Raw genomic sequence first — 19,524 nt, forward strand, 5'->3', positions numbered from 1 at the left:
TTGACATCATTATCATATTAAATCATCCAGTCAAGGAAACATACCCAGGACAAGTTTACCTAAAGAAGATTATAGATGCTCATGGAAGGGAATAGTCAGAAGTAGAAGTAGAGTTTTTTTTTTTAATCCTAGTTTTCACTAAAGGTTGAAAAACCATTTCCTGATTTTTAAAAGAAAAAAAAATACTGTAGAAATGTTTTATAGACCCATGAGCTCTTTTTTAGTTTCTGCCTCAAGAGGGAAGCTAAGATCTTGGTCTTTGAGAATGAGACTAATAGAAAAATCCCTTTATAGTTGCAAAAAAGAAGAGCTATTTTGATGTATATTACAAGCAAAGTATTGTGAGGAAAGATAGGTATGCACAGGGCTATGATATGAGACTGCTGACACCGCCATGAGCAAACCTGAAGACCCTAGAGTAGCTAGGTAATTGAACCAGTTAGGGAAACGAACCTAGGAACATAATAAATTTGTTTCTTTATTTATTTTAAGAATAGAAATGTAAAGATTTTAAATGTTACTCTAAAAAGTCATTTGGCTGCATCATAATAAAATGGTGTATAGAAAGATTTCCACCCACTTGTTTTAATAAGGCTATCTCTTGTTTTTTTTAAACAAAAACTACTACTACATTAAAAGTCAGCTTTAGTGAAAAATTAACAAACCAAAATTTAGTGATTTGAAATAAAAGTTTTTAAAAATTAATTTTTGGAAAGTAGAAGTTACCCTGAAAAAGTACTAATGCTTTATATTTTTGCCGTAAATTTACAGTTTGCCCAGTGAAAAGAGAATTCATTTTCAAAATAAATATGGAGTAAATGATCTCTTAGACTCATTCCTAAGTAAATATAGGAGGTTCTATCAAAATCCATAATCTTATAAAAGCAACTGAAAGTAATAGAAATCATGTGCTATTAAAAATAACTATTTCTTGGATCCCTGGGTGGCTTAGCAGTTGAGCATCTGCCTTCAGTCCAGGGCATGATCCTGGAGTCCTAGGATCGAGTCCCAAATCAGGCTTCCTGTATGGAGCCTGCTTCTCCCTCTGCCTGTGTCTCTGCCTCTCTCGCTCTGTCATGAATAAATAAATAAAATCTTAAAAAAAAAAAAACTATTTCTTGGGATGCCTGGGTGGCTCAGCGATTGAGTATCTGCCTTTGGCTCAGGGTGTGATCCCGTTATCTCAGATAGGGATTGAGTCCCTCATTGGGCTCCCTGTGGGGAGCCCGCTTATCCCTCTGCCTATGTCTCTGCCTCTCTGTCTCTCATGAATAAATAAATAAATAAAATCTTAAAAAAAATATTTCTTGCAAACTGGTATGGCCATTGTGGAAAACAGTATGGAGTTTCCTCAAAAAAGTAAAAATAGAACTACCCTATGATCCAGTAACTGAACTACCCTATGATCACTATTCAGCAATTGTACTACTAGGTATTTTCCCAAAGAATACAAAATTAGTAATTCAATTCAAAGGGTTACATGCATCCTGATGTTTGTAGCAGTATTATCTACAATAGCCAAACTGTGGAAATAGCCCAAGTGCCTATCAATTGAATAATGGATAAAGAAGGTGTTATATATATATATATATTATATATATATATTATATATATATAATATATATATATATAATTCTACCTCTGAAGCTAAATAAGATATGGTGTGTATATATATATATATACCATATATGTATATATATATGTATATACACATATATCAATTGAATAATGGATAAAGATGCTAATAATACAGTTTATCTTAATTAAATTGAATTTAAATTAAAATTTTTTTCAAAGATTTCAAATGGCTTCCTTAACCTGCAGATCTTAGAAACATACCTATATCTTGACTATCCGGAACCTCTTATTTTAAGGTTAAAAATGCCATGATTTTTTTTAATTTAAATGCAATTAGCCAACATATAGTACATCATTACTTCCAGATGTAGAGGTCAGTGATTCATCAGTCTTATATAACACCCAGTGCTCATCACATCACGTTCCCCCATAATGCCTATCACCCAGTTATCTCATCCCCCCACCCCCTTCTCTCCTCCATCCACCCTCAGTTTGTTTCCCATATTTAAGAGTCTCTCATGGTTTGTCTTCTTCTCTGATTTCTTCCCATTCAGTTTTCCCTCCTGTCCCCTATGAGCCTATGCAGTGTTTCTTATATTCCACATACCATGATGTTTATAATGCTGAGGTTAAAATACTGATATTTCATAAGAAAAGTGAGTTGTAGTGAAATGACTCAATAATCAAGAATTTCACTCTGCCAAGACTTGATTCTCTTCACTCTTCAAAGAAAGAAATCTATGGTATATAAAGGGTATATTTTAAAACTGCAATCAGATGCTGCAACAAGATATCAAGAATTATTTCTTAGAGCCACATACAACCAAGGAGCGGGTTATTAGATATTCAAATGTTTGAAACATTAGCATCTGACTGAGAACCAAATGTGCTGTTCAGAGAAAAATCTCCCCACACTTTTGATTCTGTATTCAATCCAAAAATCCAAAGCTATCTGACAAAGTGTGCAAACATTTGTTTCCATTTCTAATGACTTATTATTGTGAATTAGCATTTTCTAATTTAGAAGAAAATAAAGAGTAAGAAAACATCTACATAAAACCTGAACTACAGTTCAAGTCATCCATGATCAAACCTGTCAGAGTATTATTATTAATTTTAATATGCTTTACCTTTTTTAAGTGCTAATAGATTTTAAACCTAAAACTGATGATTTATATATGCTCTAAAAATCCATTAAGTGGTCCATGGACATCAAAGTTAGAGAAATACAGACTGATAAGTTATGATGAGAGAGTATTTTACTCTGTGCTTCTGCATACCACTGATTCACAGCTAGCATCCAAGGTTTCCAGCAGGAACCAGAAGGAGAGAGTCATTCTCTTCATAGATATGTGTTGTTACAATACCATGCTATTTTTAAAAACCAGAAAACTGTAATTTGAATAAGTAAAATGAACAGGGTCATATAGATTGTACGCACCAGAAGCAGATCTAACTCAGGTCTTCTCACTCCTAATTCAGATCCTGCTTTGCACCATTCCTTCTCAGAGTTGGAGCTTTTGGGTGCATTTGGTTTTGCTTTTTGGTTTGCTTGGGGTTTTTTTTCTTATTTCTTCTTGTCTCCTTATCTTCCTTCTTCTTCTTTAGTATAGGTGACATATTGCTTTAGCTATTTAAACCATCAGTTTAAAGGAATACTTATCCTTGGGGTTCCTGGGTGGCTCAGTTGGTTAAACATCTGCCTTCAGCTCAGGTCATGATCTCAGGGTCCTGGGATTGAACCCCATGTTGGGCTCCCTGCTCAGCAAGGAATCTACTTCTCCCTCTCCCTTTGTGTTCCCTCTCTCTCTCAAATAATTTTTTTTAAAAAAAGGAATACTTATCCTAGAACTCTAATTAGGTCGATGGTTACCAGCTAACTGAAGTTCCTACATTACAGCTGGCTGTAAAGCACTTATTCTCTCTTTTCCATCTATTAATGCAAAGCACCAGTTTCTTTCCCTATCCACAACCTGCCTCTCACTTCAGTTCGAGACCTGCACATAAAATCAGAAAGCAAACAAATACTGTATTTTTTAAAATTTCTTTTTAATGCCTTGAACCAACATTGTGGTTTGCAGTTGGACTAAAGGCTCATCATATTCATCCTCTCTGCCAGTCTTTAAAACTCAGTAGAACTATTTCCACTAGATGGCTGTCTTTACCAAGAACTGGAATAGCTATGCCAGCTGGTGGCAATTTACAAGTTTTAAAGCCTACATTTCACAGAGGTAGGTATACATGCAGCCATTTAGTAGACTTACTCAAAGCTTCTATCTATGATTCCACTTTTTTTTTTAAAGATCTTATTTATTTATTCATGAGAGACACACAGAGAGAGGCAGAGACATAGCAGAGGGAGAAGCAGGCTCCCTGCGGGGAGCCCCATGAGGGACTGGATCCCAGGACCGCAGGATCATGACCTGAGCTAAAGGCAGATGCTCAACCACTGAGCCACCCAGGCACCCTGATTCCACTTTTTAGTCCCCACTTTGGGAAAAGTCAATAAATGTTTAAAAATGTAATGTGCTATTGGGCAGCTGGGTGGTTCAGTCAGTTAAGCACCTGACTTGATTTTGGCTCAGGTTGTGGTCTCAGGGTCGTGAGATGGAGCCCTGCATTGAGCTCTGTGCTCAGCCCAAAGTCTGCTTGAGATTCTCTTTTGCCCCTCCCCTGGCTAGCACACTCTCTAAATGAATAAATAAATAAAATCTTTTAAAAATGTAATGTGCTTTTTGAAAATAGAAGATAAACTGTTTTAAGTTGAAATTTTTTCTTGTTTTTTCCTTTTTTGGTTGAAATATATTTGACCTATAACTGTGTCAATTTAAGGCATCAACAAGTTAATCTGTTACATTCATATACTGTAATATGATTGTAGCAATAATTAGCACCTCTATCATGTTACATAGTCATTTCTTTTTAGTAATTGGAATAATTAAGTTCTAGTCTCTAAGAAAATTTGATAATAATTAAACAGTATAGTTGTTTATATTCATTGTGTTGTGCATTAGATCTCTAGGACTTATTTACTATTCATTGCAAGTTTGTTGCCTTAAACAATATCTGAAAAATTTTGTGAAGAAATAAGGAGTTTCACTCAAAAGAAAGACTGAAAGACATATATAAAAATTATATCTTGGGTGCCTGGGTGGCTCAATCAATTGTCTGCCTTTGGCCCAGGTCATTATCCCAGGGTCCTGGGATCGAGACCTCATATTGGGCTCCCTGCTCAGTGGGGAACCTGCTCCTTCCTCTCTCTCTCTCTGCCTCTGCTGCTCCCCCTGCTTGTGTACTTTCTCTCTCTCTCTCATTCTCTGTCAAATAAATAAAATCTTTTTTTAATTATCTCTTGTAATTGTTCATATTCTCAAATCAAAAGGTACTGTTAATTATGAAAGTTGTATACAGTATTTGGGGAAAGCGACTGACTATTGCTATTAATAGTTGGCATTTGTTTTTGCATCTTTTCACCAGGTGATAAAAGTATTTTTAAGTTAAAATATAATCTATTGAGGGGCTCCTGGATGGCTCAGTTGGTTAAGCATCTAACTTTTTTTTTTTTTTTTTAGCATCTAACTTTTGATTTTGGCTCAGGTCATGATCTCAAGGGTGATGGGATCAAGCCTCCTCCCTGCCCTGCCCCCCCCCACACTCAATAGGGAGTCTCCTTGAAGATTCTCTCCCTCTGCCCCTTCCCACACACATACTCTTGAATTGAAAAAAAAAATTGAGCAACTTCTTTAAGGGAGGATTGGTTGGTTGATAGTTTCTCAGTAAACTTTTTATTGAAGTATAACATGACCAAAGAAAAGTACACAAATCATAAGCATATAGTTAGATTAATTTTCACAAAGTAAAATGAATGTAAATTTTTTGTACCGTTGGATATTTTAGCTTTTTAAATTTCATTTGCTATTTGTTTGGTTACACCCAAGTAATCAGCACCTAGATCAAGAATTGGAACACTACCAGCCACTCAGAAGCCTATTTGTGCTCCTTCCTGGTCACTTCCCCACAATGGTGACCATTATCCTGACTTCTAACAGCATACATGATTTTTGCCTCTTTTTTTTAAGATTTTATTTATTTATTCATGAGAGACACAGAGAGAGAAAGGCAGAGACACAGGCAGAGACAACACAGGCAGAGGGAGAAGCAGGCTCCATGCAGGGAGCCAGACATGGGACTCCATCCAGATCCGAGTCTCCACGATCACACCCTGGGCTCAAGGTGGCGCTAAGCCACTGAGCCACCCAGGCTGCCCAACTTTTGCCTCTTTTTGAAGCTCATATGAATCTTCTTGCTTCTGTTGCTTCCCATGGTGTTTGTGAGACTCATTCATGCTGTTTTCACTGATGCATATCACAACTTTTTATTCATTCTATTATTAATGGATGCTTGTGTTATTTCCAGGTTGGAACTATTATGAATACTGCTTCTATGAAATTCATAAATATACCTTGGATCAAAGTGTGGATGCATTTCTTGGGGTGGGTATATACCTAGAATGGGTGAGATTGCTGCTTCATGGGATTCTCATATGTTCAGCTTTGATAAACAATGCCAGTTTTCTGAAATGGTTGTACTAATCTACACTCCTACCAGCAAGACATGAGTTCTATTGTTCTATTTCCTCCCCAGCATTTGGTATTGTCAGTCTTTTATATTTTAGCCTTTCTGATGGATAAGTAGTGATATATCACAGTGGTTTTAAATTGCATTTCCTTGAAAACTAATGAAATTGTCTATATGCTTATTAAGAATGTTCCAATCTTTTGGTCATTTCTTATCACCTGTTGTATCTTTTTAAAATTAATTTATAGGACTTCTTTATGTATCTGAAGCTTTTCAAGTCAGTGGTCAGACATGACTATCATTTCCCACTCTGCGGCTTGACTTTTTACTCTCTTAATGGTATTTTTGATGAGCAAAGTCTAATTTACCAATTTTTTCCTTTATGTTAGCACGTTCTTTGTTGTTTTTTTTTTTTTTTTTTTTCATTCTTTGGGCTCTGTTTTTAAATTTTTGCTTATTCCAGGGGTGCCTGGGTGGCTCAGTTAGTTGAGCATCTGACTCTTGATTTTGGTTCAGGTCATGATCTCAGGGTCATGGGATCGAGCCCCACATTGGGTTCTGCATTCAGTGTGGAATCCACTTGAGATTCTTTCTCTCCCTCTCCCTTTGCCCCTCCTCCACTCACATGTGCTTTCTAAATAAATAAAATATTTTTTAAAAACCTTTGCTTATTCTAAGTTCATGAATATATTACTCTATGCTTTCTTCTTAGAGTTTTATTATTTAACCATTTGTATTTAAATCCAGTGCACCGCAGTTGCTTTTTGTGTGAGGTGTGAGGCGAGGGCAACACCCCCCCCCATTTTTTTTAAGTGACAACAGCATCATTTATTAAAAAGACCATCATGGTGCCCCTGGATGGCTCAGCTGGTAGAGCATGTGACTCTTGATCTCAGGGCTGTAAGTTCTAGTGCTATGTTGGGTGTAGAGATTACTTAAAAATAATTTAAAATCTTTTGGACCACTTGCCTGGCTCAGTTGGAGGAGCATGTACCTCTCGATCTTGAGGTCATGAGTTCAAGTCCCACATGGGGTGTAGAGATTACTTAAATAAATTTTAAAAACCTTAAAAAAATAATAAGTCTTCTAAAAAGTAAATTAAAAAGCCATCATTTCAGTACTGTATTGTAGTTTTATCTTTGTCATAAAAGAGGTAACTATATATATATAGTTATATATATATATACCTCTTTTATATATATAAAATATTATATAAATATATAAAATATATAATTTATAATATAATATATATATAATATATTATATATAAAAAATATATATAATATATATATATTTCCTCCTGGCATTTCTGTTCTCTTTCATTGGTCTATTTGTCTTTCCTTGGGTCTTCATTATTATAACAACATAACAAGTCTCAACAACTGGTATGCTAAATCTCTAGCCTTGTTCTTCTTCTTCAAGATTGTATTGACTATCCTTGGTACTTTGCATCTTCAAATAAATTTTAGAATCAACTTATCAATTTCTATAGGGGAATAAAAACAACTGCTAGGATTGTTACTGGAATTCAGTCAAGTCAGTAGGTTAACTTGGGAAAAATCAATACCTGTGGTAGCTTTATGATGTGTCAATTAAGGTAGGCAAAACTATGTCTTCCAGAATTCCCTTCCCTGATGGTTTTGGGTTAGAGTGGGCAACAGGAGACTTCCCCCCACCCTATGAGATTTGAATGGCAGGGTGATACAGTCATAATTTTTATGTTTATGTTCCAGAGCAGGCACTGTTATAGCTCGTGCACATTGTCACTTGTCTCGTGGCTCATCTTGTTGGTGTGGTAATAGCAATGAGGCCTGCAATTGCTCCAACTTTCTGTGATGCTCTTTCAGCTTCTCTGACTTCTATTAATTTGATCATCTTTAATTTATCTCAATAACTATTTGTAGTTTTTTGGTGTGATAATCTTGGCCACCTTTTATTATATTTATTGCTAGATATTTGATGGTTTTTTTTAAAAGATTTTATTTATTTATTCATGAGAGACACAGAGAGAGAGAGAGGCAGAGACACAGGCAGAGAGAGAAACAGGATCCATGCGGGAAGCCTGATGTGGGACTCGATCCCAGGACTCCAGGATCAGGCCCTGGGCCGAAAGCAGGCACCAAACTGCTGAGCCACCCAAGCGTCCCAGTATTAGATGTTTTAATGCAATTGTAGATTTTCTCTTTTTAAATTTTATTTGCTATTGTTTGTGGCTGGTAGATAAAAATATAAGTTGATTTTTACATTTTGATCATGTATCCTACAGCCTTGCTTAAATTTAGTTTTAACAGTTCATCAACTCTTATGGATTTTATACATACACAGTCATGTTACCTGAGATTAATGTGTTTCTTCCTTTTCTTGCATTTTTTGGACTGTCCAGGACCTCCATTATAGTCTCAAATAGAAGAGATGATAAAAGGTAACCTTTTCTTATTGCCCATTTCAAGAGGGTGGGGTTTGTTTTGTTTTGTTTTGCCCAAAGTGAGATAATTTTGAAAGGTTGTCCCAGATCCAGAGTTTGTCATCAGGTTAGTTAATTGGGACTGCATTTCAGTTCAACTTTCTCCCTCTACCCAATCCTGTTTCCTTTGCCTCCTTTCTCATGACCACTCATGAGAGTGGTCCTGCACAGTAATCTCAGACTCAGCTTCCCAAAGAACTCAAGTTGTGACACAAACATTAACACAAATACGTGTTTACCTCTGTTAACACATTTTTCCCTTTTGCTGACCTCTATTTTTCAAATGTTCAACAACAAACATTTTGGGAAAATAAAAAATATGAAAGATTCTTTTTTCTTTTTTTTTTTTTTTTTTACAAAATAAGATAGGGATGTATTTCTATCAGCTTTAGTAATAACAAAACAATTTTTTGTCTTGAACATAAAATAGCTGAAACTACCATAGAAATTGAAAAGCCAAAATACCATCCCTATTTATCTAGAGAAATTCAGATGAAAAGTAAATAGGCATATAATCAGTTCCCATTAGGTAGCAAGTTAAATACCAAGCCAAATTTTCCTCACTAAATCATTTTGCAGTAGGTGTCTCATTCCCAAGCTCCTGCAACATAACACTTCAAGCTTCCATATATTCCATATTCTATTGCTGGACTGTATGTCATTCCATTGATTGATTTAGATAGTCCTCCTCCAATACATTTTAACACATCCTCTAATACTATAATACAACTTGGTAATAAATCTTAATTTCAAGTAGGGCAAATCTCTTCCTTGCTTTTTTTTAAGATTTGGTCTCCCATATAAATTTTGGCATCAGGATGCCTGGGTGGCTAAGTGGTTGAGAGTCTGTCTTTGGCTCAGGGCGTGATTCCAGGTCCGGGGATCCAGTTCCACATCAGGCTCTCAGCAAGGAGCCTCCTTCTCCCTCTGTCTGTATCTCTGCCTTTCTCTCTGTGTCTCTCATGAATAAATTTTTAAAATCTTTAAAAAAAATTTTTTTGGCATAGGGAGTTCCTTCAAAACCCTATCAGGAATTTGCTGAGACTTGCATTGAATTTATAGGTCAATTTGGGAAGAATTGCTATTTAAGAATATTGAGTCCCCCCCCCCCATCCTTGGACGTGGTATATCTTTCTGTTTATTTAGGTCTTCTTTAATGAATTTCAATAAAGTTTTATTGTTTCCTTCATATAGGACTTGTACATCCTAGTTTTACTGCAATCATAAGTGGGTTTTTTTTAAGTATGGCTTAACAAACTACTGTAAAAAGACATTTTTTGAAATACTTGTAGACATTTTAATATGGACCGGATATTAGATGATGTTAAGGTGTTGATGTTAATTTGGTTAGGTTAATATGTTTAAATGGTATTAATTATGGTTAAAAAAACAAGATCTTTAATTAGTAGAAACTTATACCTAAATATTTACTGGTAAAATCACATGATATTTTGTTTTTTTAAAGTTAATAAAAATCATTTTAAATAGTTTATTTTACAATTAAAGGAAGAGATAAAAGAAGACTGACAAAATAGTGACAATCGTTGAAGCTGGGTAATGGTTCCAGGGGAGTTCATTATACTATTCTCCTTATTTTTGTGTATGTTTGAAATTGTCCAGAGTAGACCAAAATATAAATAGAAAATTATATTTTCTACTTATTTTTTGTTAAGGTATAGAAGTGTATATACACATTCTGTGGTATTTTATTAGGGCAGTCTTAACAAACTAATACACTTTATATAAGTGGAATCATACAGTATTTGTCCTTTTTGCAATTGGCTTATTTCACTTAGCATCTTGTCCTCAAGCTTCATCCATGTTGCAGCATATGACAGGAATTCCTTCCTTTTTTTTTTCTTTAAACTTTTTTTAATTAATTAATTTATTTATGGTAGTCACACGCAGAGAGAGAGAGAGAGAGAGAGAGAGAGAGAGAGGCAGAGACATAGGTAGAGGGAGAAGCAGGCTCCATGCACCGGGAGCCCGACGTGGGATTCGATCCCGGGTCTCCAGGATCACGCCCTGGGCCAAAGGCAGGTGCCAAACCGCTGCGCCACCCAGGGATCCCTCCTTCCTTTTTTAAAAGTGGAATGATATTCCCTTTTTTTTTTTTAAGATTTTATTTATTTATTTGAGAGATAGAAAGCACAAGCTGGGAAGTGAGTGGCAGAGGGAGAGGGAGAAGCAGGCTCCCCACTGAGCAGGGAGCCCAGTGTGGGGCTTGCTCCCAGGATCCCAGGATCAAGACCTAAGCTGAAGCCAGACACCCAACTGAACCACCCAGGTGCCCCTAAAAGTGGAATAATATTCTATTGTATATGTCTTCCATATTTCATTTATCCATTCATCTGCTTGTGGACATTTAATTTGTATCTGCCTGACTATTGTGAATAAAGCTGCTATGAACATGGCTGTGCAAATATTTCTTAGAGATCCTGCTTTCAATCCTTTTGTATATGTGCAAGAGGGATTACTGGATCATGTGGTAGTCCTATTTTAAATATTTTTAGGAAATGCCATACTGTTTTCCATGGCAGCTGCACCATTTTATAGACCCACCAACTGTACACAAGTATTCCAGAATTTCTCCACATCCTTACCAGCACTTATTATTTTCTCTTCTTTTGATAGTAGTCATCCTAATAGATGTGTAGTAGTATCACATTTTGGTTTAGGATTTGCATTGTCCTAATGATCATTCAGTATTTTTAAAAGTGCAAACTAAGACCTTTTTGAAATACCATTTACATCCACTATATTTGTTGGAAAAATTCATCTGGCAATACCAAGAATTAACAAGGACAAAGATTTTTTTAAAAAAATACATGCTGCTGATGGGCGTGTGCATGATTAACAATGTTTTTGAAAAACAATTTGGCATTATCTTGTAAAATGAACATTCATTTTCCCTAAGACTCAGTAATTCTATTCCTAGGTAGTCCATTCCTGTGGTGCATTTCAAACCCTGAGTCAGCACTCATTTGTGAGTTCTGTAATCCATTTAGTGAGAGTCACAAGTAGCATTTTTTAAGCATTGGAGAAGTGAATATTGTTTTATTATAGTGTGAAACTTTTGTTTTATATATATGAGTGTGTTTATTGAAGACACTAATTGCATTTCTTACACTATGGATAATGGTCAAAAGGTTTGAAAGTGTGTCATTAAATTCTTGCACATGTGTACCAGGAGAAATGTATAGAATGATCATAATAGAGGCACCTGGGTGGTTCCATGGGTTAAGCATCTGACTTTGGCTCAGGTCATGATCTTAGAGTCCTGGGATAAGCCCTATGTTGGGCTCTGTGCTCAGTGGAAGTCTGCTTGTTCCTGTCCTCTCCTCTGCTCTACCTCCCACTCATGCTGTCTCTCTCTCAAATAAATAAATAAAATCTTTAAAAACAAACAGAATGATCATAATGACAAAAATTGGAAGCAAACCAAGTGGCCAGTAAAAAAATTTGTGATGTATTCATACAAGGCGACTCTATAAAGCAATGAAAATGAATTCATGAGACTTAGAAATATCTCCTTAAGTGAAAAAAGACCACAAAGACTGACAGTTTTATAAAGCTCCAAAACAAGTAAAACCAAACAGTATGCTGTTGAGTAATACACACATGAGAAAGGATTTAACAAGGGCAAATTGGTATACAGGGAATAATAAAATTGGAAATACATTTGGCAAATGGATGAAATGGAAAAGAAAAAGATGTAATAGTATCGGTGCTTTAGTTCTTAGATGCACCCATGGATATTCATTTCATGCAATATAATTTAAATTTACACGAAATATATAATTATGTATGTATAATTATATAACTTATATATGTACAAAAATGTTCCTAAAAGTGTACATCCTCTATCTTCTTGCATAGTAGTGAGTCAACATTCCCAAACAGAAACTGAATTTCCTGAAAAACAGGTTAAGAAGTTAAAGACAACAAGGGAAAAATGCTTGTCAGCATGCCAAAGGTCAACATGTGTCATTTCATGCAACCATACCTCACTTTCAAGCAGTTTCCTGAGGCCAGGGCCTGGAGTAGGGACTAGCTGGATCGCTACATTAAGCGTGACAATTAACTGTGTGCTTTTCTTTGATGGTCTATATACGTATGCAGACCTATGTATGTGTATATATGTACATATATTAATATATCATTGTATATGATTCATACGTTATATAGAAGTATTATATAAATTAATATATATTAATGCAAACTATTAACCTTTGTCTGCGATGCGTATACCCGCTGTGTCCACACCTCAACCAAGTCAGTACAATGTTGACATACTCGTGGGCCCGTTCGTAAGTTCTGAGCTAATGACTGTGGAAGAGTAACGTATCAGAACCATCCCTCTCAATGAATTTAGAATCGGAACACACTTCCATCACTTTCCTAATTTACTTTAAATGAACTTGGGGCAGCTCATCCAAACTTCCCATGAAGTGGGAAACAACCCATTCGTTTTCGATATGTGACTCACAAGAAACAACAGAATAGCAGTCGCAAGGGAAGGGAAAAGACAGGAAAGAAAACGGGAAAGAAATCCGCCCCCCCCCCCGCCCCCCGCCCAGGAAAGGGATCGTGAAAGTTGAAAAATGGATTTCCACACTGAGAATTCCAAAGCAATACGCCAGATCGCGGGGGCACTTCCAAAGGCTCTTTTCAGTGTAATAACAGTAAGGAATTTCAGCTCGGGAAATCCACGCCTTAACAAAACGAAACAGAACTACCCGGCTTCAGCCAAACCCACTGCAAAGATGGCGGTGGAACGAAGCCCCTTCGCCTCCAGCCGCCAACGAGCCTCGCCTCACATTACCCACAAACCCCTCCGCGCGGCCTCCGCGCGGAAATCGGTCGGGCCGGTCTCCGATCACTGCGCACGCGCGGCACCACGTCACCTGCCCTCCCAGGGCTCAGCGGACCTGGCAGGAGGGGCCTTGCCAGCTTCCGCTGCCGCGTCGCTTCAGGGCTGGAACGGCGGGTTCGCGCTGCCTCCGCCACCGAGGGGCAGCCGGGGGTCGCGGGGCCGAGCGAGGGCCGGGCGGTGGCGCGGCCATGGGACTGCGCCGAACCCGGTGACAGCAGGGAGCCGAGCGGCCCGGGCCCTGTGCGCGTCTCCTTCAGGGGGCCTCGCCCTCTTGCTCGCAGGGCCGGGGCTCCTGCTGCGGTTGCTCGCGCTGCTGCTGGCGGCGGCGGCGGCCAGGATCATGTCGGGCCGCCGCTGCGCCGGCGGGGGCGCGGCCTGCGCTGGCGCGGCGGCCGAGGCCGTGGAGCCAGGCGCCCGCGAGCTGTTCGAGGCGTGCCGCAACGGGGACGTGGAGCGAGTCAAGAGACTAGTGACCCCGGAGAAGGTGAACAGCCGCGACACGGCTGGCAGGAAATCCACCCCGCTCCACTTCGCCGCAGGTAACCGGGACCCACGCCGGCCTCGCCTCGCCCTGCACCCACCTGCCCATCCCGGCTCTCAGGCCTGAAACTCTGCCCCTCTGCCCCCGTCTGTTCGCCTTGGACTCCGCTGCTGGTCACCCCGCTCTCGTTGATTGGGGACTGAGCGAGGACATGGGGCTAGGGGGCGAGCGTGCCCCACTCAACTGGATTTTTTTTTTTTTTTTTTGCTTTGTTTAGTATCAACAATACCTGTACCAACTTCCGGTCTTGCTACTCTAAAAAGGCTTCCATTCACAAGAAAGAGTAGGGAACTTAGACCCTGTGATTTGAAAGGCCAGTTATCTCCAAAATCTATCTTTCTTGCAAGTTCCACTATGACTATTGTCAGTCCTTTGGGTTAAGGTCTTAAAGGCCTTTGTAAAATGCAAGGATGTAATATACGGGGTCGCTTAATTAGCCATTGACACATTAGTGTTAACGGGTTTAGCGGGGTAGTCAGTCGTTAGCAAGATTTTGGAGAGTCTAGAACTGCAAGTAGTCGTTTGGGTGAACTGAGATCTAACTTAAGGTGGGTGTGGGTGGGTCGTGGCTGCTACATATACTGGTGGAGGATGAGAGGAAAAGGTAGTGCAGGTACTTTAGCCTAGACCTAGAATTAAAGTTGGGGCTAACCTCGCCTTATTCTGAGATTTAGATCGTTTGAATTACTTTTGCTTTAATATTTACTAGATTGACTTTGTGATATAAAGGTATTAAGTTTAATTGAAGAATCTAAAAGAACTGGGGTGAGACCGTATATTTCCATAAAGCATTTATACTTCTCACTTGGAGAAGAGATTCTAACTATATCCTGATTGAAAATGGGAGTAGGTTCTCATGCTTGTAATAATCTTGTTTTTTCATTTTGTATTACATGATTGTTTAAAATAGTTTTTCGAAAATGTAAAATTTCGAAATGTAAAATGATACCCTTTAAAGCGTTCCCGTCTTTTGGAGTAGGCACAATGAGAGAAAGTGTAAGAAAAATTTCCTTGTTCACAGACATTGCTTTTACTTGATTTGTTTGCTTTAACTTGTCCTTATTTTAAAATCTGAATACTAGAAGGTATGCTTTATCAGTTACAATTTTGTCAGGTTCCTGTTGGGGAGCCTTTTTAAGAGGGAAGTTGGGTGAGATAGCTAGAAACAGCCTGTGGGTAGCAGAAAGGGAAAGGAGAAAAACACTAAAGTCAAATCTCACCTGTTTGCCATTTTGCTTAAAATTTTGGTGATCAGTGCTGTCTTTTCTCAGCTATTTTGGATTGTCCTGTTTAGCTGTGTAGTCAACACTTAAACAACTGTATTTGGCAAACTATCATAACTGATAAGTAATCCAAAGGGTAGTGTTACTTAGATTCTGTTCACTTGATCTGTGGGATAAAAATAGCTAAGCAAGATCTTAGTTGCTACCTTTCAAGAATTTGGTGTATTAATGAGTTCATATCTGAAAATAGTAATATTTAGATGTTATGGGATTAGCTTTTTATTGACCTTGTTCCTCCTCCACCATCCTACCCTGAGTTCTGTCCCAACATTTCAAAGCACTTTTTTACATAGATTTGATGTGGCTCAGACTGAAATGGAAAATTTGTTTTGGGAACTAACCTGTCTCACTATTTACCCAAATTATCTGGTACAGGTTATACAACCAATAATTCAAGGTGTAAAAGCAGAGTTATAAAAGTGTCTAATGGCGTACAGTAAACAAGAGCGTTAAAAGCCCTGCATTTAAACCCAAGCATATAAGAAACTTAAAAAAATTAGCTTTGTAAATTCAGTCTGAGTTATTAATGAGAGAACCTATTTTAATTTTTAAATAAATTCATCCAGCTGCATTTTCTCCTATATGTGGAAAATGTATTTTATAATCTTCTGTAGATAGTGTCATTCATATTAACGTGCATGTAAACATGCCGTTGGAAACTCTGTAGGTGTGGGGACTGTGAAAACTGCCTGACCAAGCAGTTTCTTGTGTTTGTACATTGTAGGATAAGCTTGGGGGGGTGGGTGTTTGTTTTAAACCAATTAACATTTGGTTGGGAGGAGGGGACACATTTTTGTCTTTCTGTTTTGATTTCCAAGGAATAAGAATGAGAGATCTGTGCAGCAAGGAAATGCATCATGATAGGAGAACAGTTTAGAAAAAATTTAGTCTGTCTTTTCATCTAAAATGTTTAAATTAAAAGAATAGTCATTTGCTCCCAGTAGTCCACTCCCAAGGAGTTAAGTTCTGTTAATGAAAAAGAACATAAATAGGAACTTTTCTTCAATTTGTTGTTTTTTACTATTAAAATAGATTGCATTTCTTCTAGCTAAATGATTTGAGAAGCCATTTTTTAACATTTATTTATTTATTTTAGAGAGCGGGGAGTGAGCACAGAGTGTGGGGGGAGGCAGAGGAAGGGAGAGAATCTCAAGCAGACTCTGCCTTGAGCTTGACCCCAATGTGGGGCTTGAACTCATGACTCTGAGATCATGACCTGAGCCAAAATCAAGAGTTGGACACCTAACGGACTGAGCCACCCAGGTGCCCCTTCAGAAGCCATTTCTTATGAGAAAAATTGTTTTCTGTTCAATCCCCCACCACACACAGAGGATATGATTTTTTTTGTAATATATCACAAAACTTGTAGAGGCAGGTTAATGGATAGGGAGGCTGCAGCTCTAATTTTGCTAAAAGCAATAGCATCTGAAATTCTTAACAGTATAATCCCTTAGAAAACAGCGGGTTTCAGTAAAGGAGATTGGTTATCTGAATTTATTTCTGAAAAATAAAGAAGAGAAACTTTGGGAGAAAGTCATGTTGTCTGTCGTAGCCAAAAAAAGAAATACATAGCGTTCTCTAGAATCTTCCATTGGGGTTTGGGGTGGTGATAGAATTCCATGGCCTCAGTCTTTGGGGTGTGCAGAGAAGTATCATTCAATAGAGAAATAGGTAAAACGTTTATTGGGTTTAAGGAATTCACATATAGAGATGGTGGAAAGAGATGGGGTACATATTCATATGTTATTGGAGAATGACAAGGTGAAAAGAGCTTGCATTGTACAGTTCTAGCTAAAGAAGGTAACATTTATTTTTATATGCTATTCAGACATCTGCATGGGATTAGTCAGACTGAATTTCAGTTATATTCAGTTGTATAAATTACATATAAGAGGGTTTTGGGATGGTTGGTGTTTGTTTTGTTTTTCAGATTGTTTATTTATTCATGAGAGACGCGGAGGGAAGACAGAGACACAGGCAGAGGGAGAAGCAGGCTCCCTCTGGGGAGCCTGATGCAGGACCCGACACCAAGATTATGACCTGATCCAAAGGCAGACGCTCAGCCACCCAGGCGTCTCCTGTTTTTGTTTTTAAATTTATTTATTTGAGAGAAAGGGAAAAGCATGCGAGCCAGGAGAGGGGCAAGAGGCAGAGGGAAAGGGAGAAGCTCAAGCAGACTCCCCACCAAGTGTGGGGCTCAATCTAATGGCCCTGTGCTGAAATGAAGAGTCTGGCAGCTCAACCAACTGAGCTACCCAGGTGCTCCTGGTTTTGTTTTTTATTTAGAGGAGGGAAGTGGAATTAAAGCATCTGGAATTAATTATAAAAGCAACAGATAAGAAAATTAGTTACTTAAGAAATGAAAGAAGACTAAGGTTAGATAATGCCACTGTCTTTACATGTGTAGAAGACGAGTAGAAAAGTGAAGTGGAAAATGGATATGATTTGTGTGGCTTGGCTTGGGCAATCAAAACCAAGGCCAGTAGGTGAAAGGTTACAAGAAGTCACACTGTCTTTAACGTCTGTTCGACTGTGGAATTGGCTGGAAGTGTCCAAACAGTGGTTGGATTGACATCTTTTGGAGATGTTGTAGAAAGGGTGGGCAATTGGACCAAAAGGGCAGAATCTTGGGCTGGTCTAAGACAGTAGAATGTTTACCTCAATTTGAATGTTTTAAGACTCAGCTACCAAAGATATCATAGCCTTTGTGATTGCCATTGACATCCTTTCCCAAAATGGTGCTGTCGAAGATCTCCAAAAATATTTCAATAGCATTTCCTACCTTTTGACTATAGGCCAATGCTATAATTACAGGAGATGCACAAAATGGACACATATTCCTTACCTAGGACTAGAATTATAGATTGTTTCCAGGATTTGTTTTTGTTGTGGGAAATGATTAAATCCTGCATTAGTCAAAAACCCTAATACCAAGTAAAGACCAGTCTACGAATTCAGAATCTTTCTTGATTTATCAGCTTTCCCCCTATATTATCAAGACTTGAGCTACAACTCTTTCTTCAGATCTTGTTGGATTTAGAAATTGACCTCAATAATAACTAGTTTGGAGTACTTGTTTCAGTGCTTTCCCATTCAGATGTCAGGATTTGATCAACCCAGAGGCCATTGGCATTCTTTTCCAAGTTTCTCCTCATCTGTCCCAGTTTGAGCTGGGCAAAACCTTATTCCTTGTATTCCTCATTCTAAAGAAGTATATATGGAAGATACCTTTTCTGGATTTTTAAAAAAATATTTTATTTATTTATTCATGAGATACATAGAGGCAGAGACATAAGCAGAGGGGAGAAGCAGGCTCCATGCAGGGAGCCTGATGCAGGACTCTATCTAGGTACCCCAGGATCATGCCCTGAGCTGAAGGCAGACACTCAACCGCTGAGCTGACCCAGGGGTCCCCCTTTTCTGGATCTTAGTAAACTAAGGTTAATAGTAAATGAGAGGTTTAAAATGACATCCCTTAGAAAAATCTGATGAGTCCTAGCTGTATAAGTTAAAGCTGAAGACTGCTTGATTATATATTCCCAATTCCCAGACTGCAAGACCCTTCTCTGTCTCATGGCATTTGTTTACATTTTCTGTTTCTGAGCTTTTCCTTTTGGCAAAGCCCTGTGTGACACCAGCCTAGACATCACTCTTATTTCTTTTGGATGAGTTATATCAATGGCCCATCCCATTTTTGGACTGTAAAAAAGGGGGGAAGTGGTCACAGCTCTCTGGTGAAAACTTCCTAAGAGTCCAAATTGGTTTTTCTGTTGTGATGTCTACTGCTTTTTGGAAGCCATTCAGATGAAAACATGTTTTAGTAGTAGTAGCAAAATAAGATATTGTTAACAATAGTCATGGTTGGCAATAGTCCTGAAACTGACGGCACCTAGATCGTAGTGAAATTTGATGAGAAAAAAATTATATAGACTCTATAATGGTAACAAATCATCAACTGCATATTCTCTTGTGAGGGTCATTTGCTTACTGTTTCAACAAAGCATTAGACTGTACTAAACAAATATTGATCAAGTCCTGATATATGCCAGATAGTGGCTTTGGCCAGTGAACAGAAATGAGCAGGACATAATATCTACTGTTAAGTGACACAGTTTATTGATCAGCAAATTTACTTTCCAAGTAAGCCTGTTTTGTTTCCCTGTTGGTGCTTTTTAGTGAATTCAATCTCAATGTATAATTTCAT

General features: G+C 38.1%; 1 protein-coding gene across 1 annotated transcript in view; it reads left to right on the top strand.

The window, feature by feature from the left end:
• Positions 1–13,591: 13,591 nt before the first annotated feature.
• Positions 13,592–19,524, top strand: part of TNKS2 (tankyrase 2) — a 67,357-nt gene continuing 61,424 nt past the window's right edge. Inside the window, exon 1 of the mRNA XM_055334406.1 lies at positions 13,592–14,035. Coding sequence (XP_055190381.1) covers positions 13,837–14,035 — 199 coding nt within the window. The 5' untranslated portion in view covers positions 13,592–13,836. The remainder of the gene's footprint in view (positions 14,036–19,524) is intronic.

The sequence above is a fragment of the Nyctereutes procyonoides genome, unplaced genomic scaffold (assembly GCF_905146905.1).
Source record: "Nyctereutes procyonoides isolate TBG_1078 unplaced genomic scaffold, NYPRO_anot_genome, whole genome shotgun sequence".
NCBI lineage: Eukaryota > Metazoa > Chordata > Mammalia > Carnivora > Canidae > Nyctereutes > Nyctereutes procyonoides.